The sequence below is a fragment of the Phalaenopsis equestris genome, unplaced genomic scaffold (genome assembly GCF_001263595.1).
Source record: "Phalaenopsis equestris unplaced genomic scaffold, ASM126359v1 Scaffold001026, whole genome shotgun sequence".
NCBI lineage: Eukaryota > Viridiplantae > Streptophyta > Magnoliopsida > Asparagales > Orchidaceae > Phalaenopsis > Phalaenopsis equestris.
Window position 1 is genome coordinate 197980 of NW_018165465.1, and position 9035 is coordinate 207014.

Consider the following 9035-nt stretch of genomic DNA (forward strand, 5'->3'; position numbering starts at 1 on the left):
ATAATATATTTATGCTAGCGATAGAAACTTAAAATATTATAATCATTAAGAGCGCTAAGAGCATATTAACATTCTAAGCTTCGGTATTTTAGTTGTCTTTTTTTCCGCCATTTTTCTAGTATTTTTTAAAAGTAGCCAAACTATGATATTGGTTCCCAAGGGAACAAGAAGTTTCTCAAGTGTTCAAAGTGCAATGGTGCATTTGATTTACAATTGGAAGCCCTCTTAGTTCAACTCGTAAATTTTGACAGTAACTTTTCTCCAATTCAAACCTTTAACTTTTCTCCAATTCAAATCTTTAGATCTACTAATTTGGAGGCATTGCTATTTTTTGTTGGTATTTTTGAATCTTACTTGTTGAAACTGCTCCTTTATTTGTCATTGGATTGCACTGGAAATTGTTATTACTTGTTATATGGTCCAAATTTTACCCTATATAATTCCTTCCCTTTGCAACTATCCCCTTGAGGCTATTCATTGTAGCAAATATTGGGCCCTTTGTTATTGTAAGCTGAATTCTTATAGCTTCTTTTGGAGAGTTGGCCCTTATGTAAACATTGTTCTGTCGCTTGATTCTTCTAGAATCTAAGTTGAATAAATTGAAACTTGCTGTATTTCACCATAACACGAAGAACTATGATAAGTTATTAACTTTGGGTTTAAGTGTTATAAGTAGAACCGACTGAACACTTATTTCACAATGAATTATTGAATAAAATATTTATGTTTCTCTCAATATAATCTAAGTTGTGGGATTATATGACACTAAATAGGATGCAATGGAGAAAAAGAATTCATGTAGCCAACGCCACTTAGTGGGATAAAGGATTTGTTGTTGTTGTTGTTGTCATCGTCGTTGTCATCTCAATATAATCTAAACGTTGTTGGATGTAGATTCCCTGAGCATGTTGCAAGTCATAATGACAACATTAGAGAAAAGCTTATCCTTGCACCAACATTAAACTTAAACTTTCAAATTGGGGATTTATATTATTGTTCTTTCATTAAAATTATTATGTGGTTTGCCTGTGCGTGAATGAGATTTGCTCATGTCTGCATATATCAGTTTCCAATATTTATGGTGTCAGCCTTATTACAAAATTTCATATTTTGGAATCTTTTAAATTATTGTTTGAAATAAAACAGGTGCTATCTATATTGTATCAAACGAGACTGATGTTTGTTTAACTAAACGTTAAGAAGCTATAAATTTTGTTCTTTTGTGTGTTTTTTAATTCATATGATCAATCATAAAGTTTTATTAGTAAAAGAAAGAACCAATGACATCCTCTACATCAAATAAAGTTCTTAATACAACAAACAATTTCATCCAACTTTTAATACGATTCAATATTGAAGTTCTCAATTTCACCTCTTAATTAACTTTGCAAATTTTATGTTTATCTTACCCTAAGGAAATCGGGTACTTAAATTATTTATTTATACAGCCTAAATAACTGCTCAATATTGTTTGATTAAACTGTCTTCTTTAATTTGTCGAAAGAAAATAATTCAAGTTGAAATAATATTGTCCTTTAATCGCTCCACTTTTTTGAATAACAAAATGATCCCATTTCTTGTAGTATTTTTTATTTTATTGCTATATCATATGATACAGTAAAGCAAATGTAGCTTCTGCGCAAAATTGCGTAAGTCCTGGTGTCTGGTAAACAGTCCACCACATTATGATAACTTCCAAAAAGAAAAGATGGGAAATTTACATTCATACCACAATTCTTATGTAACACCTAAAGTTGGATAGTTATACTTGTAACCCTATGGTTTCATAAACCTATGCATGAAAAGGCTTATTCTACATTTTAAATTTTAATAATTATAATTATTTTGGCGTGATATTAAAATTTTGAGTGTCATAAATGAAAATTATAAAGTTTAGGTTTTAGATATGTAAATACATAAAACTTTTGTGGTATTTATATAAATGTCCGTAAAAAGACACGTCAAAGGATGGATATTCGAAGAAGTTTAAGTATTAGGAAATGCATCATCGAACGGTTGTATGGCTGTTTGCTTTAAAATAGGGCCAAATATATGCATACCACCCAATTGTTATGTATTCACATATCTAACACCTGAACTTTGATTTTACATTTATACCATCTAAATCATTCATATCACAACAAAAATAACACTCTTTAACTTCTAAGAAATGAAATACTCCTTTTAATAAATAATTTAGATGGCATATATGTAAAAATTGAAGTTTAGGTGTAGGTATTTAAATAAATAATAATTCCGTGGAATGCATGCAAATCTTACTTTAAAATAATCATACGAAGAGTGATAGAAACAAAAAACAACCTAACCTGTAAACGTTTACCGATAGAAATAAATGGCTGCACGTCTCCACGTGTGCCGACAATGAGAATGGCTATTTGAAGAGGAGGTACATATGGAAGATCAGTTAGTTCCATTGGCTCTTCATCGGCTGCTCCAGCAGCAGCATAATCAGCGCTAAAATCAAGTGCTGCGTGCTCAATATCACCGGGAACTTCAACTTCCACAGTTCCGTCACCTTTCACAGTAGCCAACCGGTTAAGCATCTTAAGCTGCAGCATCAAAATAAAAAAAGGAAAGCATTAAATCACTGTTATATGAAATCACAAATATAGGCAGAGAAGCCTAATTAAATTCCATAAAGTTTGAAGAAAATGGAATCAAGAAAAAAAAATGACATCAAATGAGATCTCCAAAAGCAAACTGAAGTACAAAATGAGAAAGGCATCACAATGTGGACGTATAAAAACATATCAAACGTTTTACCAATTGGGGGATACATACATGACAGTTTAAACTACATAATTTATATAACCAGCACCTAAAACTATCATTTTATTCAAATAGCACTAAAATCTTTAAAGAATATCAAAAACACCACTTTTCTCAAATCTTCGGTAGCTTGTCATCAATCAAAATGCTGTTGACCCCAGCGATCCATCGATCTACTCCCGGCGAGATCCCAGCATGATGCATTGGTTGTTGATTGGATCGATGCACTTCCAACAATATCCCTTCGACACTTTCTAACACCATTATAGGGCTCCTTAACAGTGTAAGAAAACAGATAAAAGGTTAGGAAAGTTGTAGGATGGGTAACGGGAGTAGGAGGGATGTCGACTTAAATCCTAAGTGAACAGCATGTGGACAGCGAGTGGCAGCAGAAAACAACAATTTTTCTGCTGTCAACAGCAGATAGCAGCGAGTACCAAAAGCAAGGAAGCCTACGAACTTCCGGGAGATATCACCACCTCGATTCAAATAAGTTACAGACACCTCTTGAGAAAAGACATAAATACAACACTCCTATAAGAAAGTAGAAAGAAAAGTCTTCAAATAATATAAACCAAATCAAAAGTATATCAAACTAATCCAAACAAGACCAATATATAACACCCGAAGCAAATTAATCCTGATTTTAAATAAAATAATATAAAAATTGGACCCTCAAAGACCTAGAGGTGGCAAATTAGCAGGAAAAATAGAGCTACAGCAAGTACGGTACGTGGAATCCCGTCACCCGTACATCTTAGTATCACGGGATCCCAGTCTGGACAACTCCAACGTAGCTCCCCTCGGCTAGAAGAGGCATCTTCTTCTTCTATAAAAGTACCTGAATACCACTATTTTTTATGTTCTTTTTCACAAAACACCTAAGGAGATTTCCAAATTTGTGATTCGCTACTCCTAAATGACCGTCTATCAAGGAATGTGTTGTTGAACATAACTAAAACTTAGCATCCAACTTACTCTATAAAATCTATAAAAAATAACTCGAAAACTTGTCATCACTATCTGAAGTAATGACATGCTAGATTTCTCTTAGTAATGCAAACTAGAATGTAGACTATAGGTCAAAAATCCCGAAATCATCTTAACAAGGTCTGCCATGTGTCTGCTTCGATTCCTTGAACTCGCTGTAATCTAGAACAAAAACTATTCTTATTAGTGCTTCTTCCAAGACCTACAAAAAGATAGTTTTGAGACATCACATTCTCAAATTTTATATGAATATCTATTACCTTGGACACTTTCTAAGGCAAAAGTACAATGTGCTTCCAGTTTTTGGTAAGAGAATATAAGTTCTTATATTCATCACGATGTGCACAACAATCATACTACCAAAGACAACCTGATAAGATGTGGCAAGTATCCATAAGTACTATATCACACCATATGTGCTCAGGAACTTGTCTCCAATAGAAAACCCCACAAGGCACCTTCTGTCAACTGTGATCTTATTTCTTTCCTTCAACCACGACAGGGAATAAGATTGGGTGCACTTCTTTGTTGCCAAATTCAACTTATCGACCATTTGGGTAGTTGCCACATTCTCACAATTGTATGCATCTATGATAAAATTTTTCATATTTTTCTTCATACTTTAACAAGTATGAATGATATTCTAGTGAAGCCACTATTGCTCTCACATGGACTCAATTTGAATGATCCATCAAACACAAGCGTCTCTCTCATAGATTGGAAGCTAATACTCCTTTGACATCCTCATTTTCTACTATGACACTAGTCATTTCTTCAATTGTTCTCAGGTTAGTGAAAGATATCACCCTCAAGATTGGGCAATTAAACAATGTGTCCAAAACCATAGCATTTAAAAAACTTCTTAGCTTTACAGGCCTAGGAGTAATGCGGTCTCCACCTTTTCTCCATTCTGAACTTTTTTTTTTCTTTGGAGAGGTCAACAAGGGTACTCCAACGAGTGTGTTGTTGTTGTTTGATCCTAGAGTTGAGCTCAGTCTGTAAGGTGTGTGGTCACCTTGCGACAAAGTTGCTTCTCCATTTTCAAAAAGAGAGTTTTTATATCGAGTATAAACCAATACAACTACAACTGAACTACATTACTAATAGATAATTTCAGTCTCAGAAAATATTTCGCGAATGTGTGCTCATCTAGTGTCATCAACTCATATTTTAGCATGAGTTGGTCAAAGTCAGTTGAGCCTTCCACAAAGGAATTTTTTTGACATGGGTTGCCAAGTCACATCAATAAATCATGTCGGTAATGCAGAGGAATATATTTGCATAGCATCCCCCTTTTCATCTTTGGACCAAATAGTGATTTTTCTTTTTACCACATTCTAGCTTCAAATTTTATCCACCAAAGAAATGCACTCTTCTTTAACTTAATAGCGGCTAGGTTTCTTTTGTCAAGTGAAATGTCCTTACACTAAAAGGTGCGTTTGATTCGCTGGAATCGCCAAATAAGCTTAATCAGACTCATGCGACCATCAAATTCGACAAGTCAATCTTCATTCCAAAATCTTGACTTTTTTTTCTGATACATACCAAATTATCAGGTTTTAGTTCATCATCACTGAAAAACTTCCTAGTGAGAGGGATTTGCTTCCTCCTCTCGATCTGGAGAGTTGCCGTTGTGGCTATTGGTGACATTTTCAGATTGTCTCCTCTCAAAGGGGGCAAGCATTTGTTGCAATTAGAGAATTTATTTTTTTTATGTCTTCCATAGCTCTCGGACACATTTCTTCTATGCGGCATTGTGTCATTCTCTCCTGACCATGATTTTGGCGAGTATAAGGTTGTAGATCAAAGATTGGCTGAGGGCTTAAAGTTTTAGTGGCAGGTGTTAGACGTGTATTTTTTAATAGAGACAGGAAGGTTATCTTTTGAAACTTTGAGGTTAGGCCAAGAAATTATGATTGGAATGGTTAGGGTATTAATTTGATCAATATAATTTAGGTTACGTGAACTTTAAATTTAGTCATAGGAAAAATAAATCCATAAAAATTTAAATTTTATCAGGCTATGATACCAAATGACACCTATTCTAGAGCCCTTAAATAGTGTCAAAGAACACAAAAAGGTTAGGGAAGTTGTATGATGGGTAACGGGCACAAGGGGAGAGAGATTGGCTGAAATCCAGCATAGCAGTGTCTAGACGATGAGCCAGCATTGGAAAACAACAGATTTTCTGCTAGCACCGCCAAATAATAGCAAGTTTAGGGAGGAAAGAAACCTTCGAACTTCCAGGAGAGATCACCACCTTGATCCAACTTGCTTTACAAACACAACATCTAAGAAAAGCCAAACGATAAAACATTCAATAGAAGAAAATAGGGAGAGAAGTCTCCAGACAACATAAATCAAACCTTAAGTCTGTCGAACTAGTTCAAACAAAACTAATACATAATATCCAAAGCAAACTAACGCTAATTCTAAATAAAATAAAATAACAATTGGGCCCTTAATGGCCTGGTGGCAGCAAATTAGTAAAAAAATCCCACTAAAGTATGTAACGGATGTGAAATCCCATCACCCGCACATCTCAGGATCATGGGATCACAGAATCCCACTGACCCTACGTATTTGGAAACGCAAGATCGGGAGATCCCGTGCGGGACAGCTCCCGCGTCACTTCCTCGCCTCCACTTCTTGCTTAACATTTGGCCCATCAATTGTTTTCTATAGCAAGATGTCATGGTGACTTCCACAGCTCCTCATCCTTGACTTTCACACATAGACAATCCTATCCAACCCTTATATTAGTGGATTATAGTAAATAAATTGTTGTAGGTACTATATATAAAACTATACTACTTTTAAAAGTAATTTATAGAAAACAAACTTTTCCAATTTCATTTTGAAGCTAAGAAATTTAATCAAATCAAGTCAAGAGCACATGTTTTGCTTGATACTAGAACAGTACTACTGAAGTACATACATGTCTTGATACTAGAACAGTACTACTATAGTACATAAATGTCTTGGTACTCGGAATGATATTAATACAAAAATTTTACAAAGAGAACATTTATATTTGAAAGGTTAACATCTGTGAAGGTCCATGTATGAATAGATTTGCCGTTGGACAGAAAATTTTAAAATTTTATTGTTGTTTGTGAACAGTACAGTTCTCCCTACCAAGATATTTGCACCTAGGAGGAATGATGCTAAAACTTTCTCATTCGAGGAAAGTTGAATAGAAAGTAAAATAGAATACGTAACGATGAGCTACAAGCCCAGCTACTATGATCTAAGCAGCTAATTTTACAAGAATTCTTTGAGTAAAAAAAAGCAAAAATCCCTACTCAAAATAAGTTAGAAAATTTAAAATGGACAAGTGAATTATATTGGTGCTTGAAACAAACAGTTTAAGCCTAAAATTAGCGGCACATCTACTTCTAAAATTATAAGTCAGTAAGAGTATAATATTTTGAATGTAGTAAAGAGAAGACAAAATATAAAAAAAACATTTATTATAGAGACTTAAAAAGCTAACCAAAAACTATAATTTGTGGTTTTAGTTTAAAATAAACCGAAGCAAGCAAAATAATATGAAGCATGACACTAAAAGCTTGAATCCAAGAATTCATTGTCATTAGATCCTAGCTAAAGAAAAAATAAATATAGAATCCGAAGCCACGTGAAGAAAACTCTGTTGAGAAGATAGGATGTGTCATATCTAGTTTGTACTAGGAAAGATCCGGCATTGATTAAATTTGCCAAGAGTGGATCCCAAACAAAGAATTTTCAATTAAAAATCACTATAATAGGATAAGTACTCCAATGGATCCCATCGCTGCCTAGCTCCAACCTCATAGGTTAAAGAGTTATCAAATTCATGCCAGCAGAATATGACTTTGGTCGTTCTTCAAGCCTTAATCAATCAAAAAAATTCAAATGAAGAGACTTTACAAAACTTGCAAGTGGAAAGGATATCAAATTCAAACAAACAAGATACAACTATGATTATTGTTCACTCCTCAACAAATCCAAATCAAGAACATCTATATAAACCAAATCATCAAACCCCTCTAAAAGAGAGGACCTCAAATTGAAGCTCGCATGATAAAACTCCAATTGCTCCTCAATCAACATCATAAACTATTCCTTAGAATCAAAAGTCCTCGGGAGAAATTCAAGCTTGAAGAGGCTCCGAAACCACAAAATAAAACCTTTGGGATAAAAAAGCACGACTACTGGAGACAACCTTTGTTCTATTACTTCAAAAGAAGATAAATTACCCAAAAGAATCAATATCCAAATAAATCAAAAATAGGATTTTACCACATGATTTTATCAATAGCACTCTTTATCATAAACCTTTAGACAAATGTGGCTAGAATGCTCAGGGAAAGCTATCGCAGAAGCTCATGAACTTTGTGCCCGCACAATTCAAATCCCAAAATAGCCTTATATATATATATATATATATATATATAGATGTCATCATGTCGTCGTCCCGCCGCTCTGCTAGGGTTCCACCCCATGGCAAACCCTAGCGTTTCGATTGTCGCTGCTGCTCTGATCTGTGGCGGAGAAGACGCGACTCTGCTGCGTCATCTTCGCAGCGTTGTCGACAACTCCACTGACTCTCATTCGCCAGGCGCTCGTCTCCTCTGCGATCATTGTTCTTTCGCTCCTAGCAATGCAAGGCTTTTCCTCCTTCGCGCTGCTTCGCGCCCTGCGACGAAACCGCGGCTTGTCTTACTCCGATCGATGTGCCCTGCTCTGCGTCTGCGTCTGTGCCGATCGACGTTTCTTGCTGTAGAAATAGCATCAGGGCGTTCCTACGCCGCCGCCCTCGCCAGTGATAACCCCGTTTCCGCCCCTTTTTCGAATATGTTTCCGCAACAATACCACGACAATTTTGCTCTTGGCACTGAAACCGGATTTCTCAAAAAAACTTCCCGTAAAACGGCAAACCAGCAATCTTTTTGACTGAGGCAGAGATCTCCACCCTAGCTGCGCCTTGCCGATTGTTCTTAGTTGGTAAGTTTCTTTATGGAAACCCTAAACTTGAGCTAATTCGAAAGGATTTTGAACAAATGAAGCTGAAAGGGGGTTGGAAGATCGGTAAATTGGATGGTCGCCACATTCTTATTCAATTATCAAATGATGAAGACTACACCCATTTGTTGTCGAGAAGATTTCTTCGAATAGAAAATCAGGTGATATAGGCTTTAAAATGGACAGTAGATTTTGACCCTCGCACTGAACCTCCTACCATTTCTGTTTGGTTGTGCTTTCCAGGTTCG

At 35.4% G+C, this 9035-nt stretch overlaps 1 protein-coding gene across 3 annotated transcripts in view; it reads right to left on the reverse strand.

Annotated features, from left to right (window-relative positions):
* The window catches only part of LOC110032773 (sterol 3-beta-glucosyltransferase UGT80A2), a 104286-nt gene that overhangs the window by 61215 nt on the left and 34036 nt on the right, over nt 1–9035 (reverse strand). For all 3 annotated transcript variants that reach the window (XR_002294878.1, XM_020736521.1, XM_020736522.1), the window contains exon 3: nt 2328–2570. Coding sequence is in view for 2 of the 3 variants with exons in the window: in XM_020736521.1 (XP_020592180.1) it covers nt 2328–2570 (243 nt within the window). In the remaining variant the exon portion in view is untranslated. The remainder of the gene's footprint in view (nt 1–2327; nt 2571–9035) is intronic.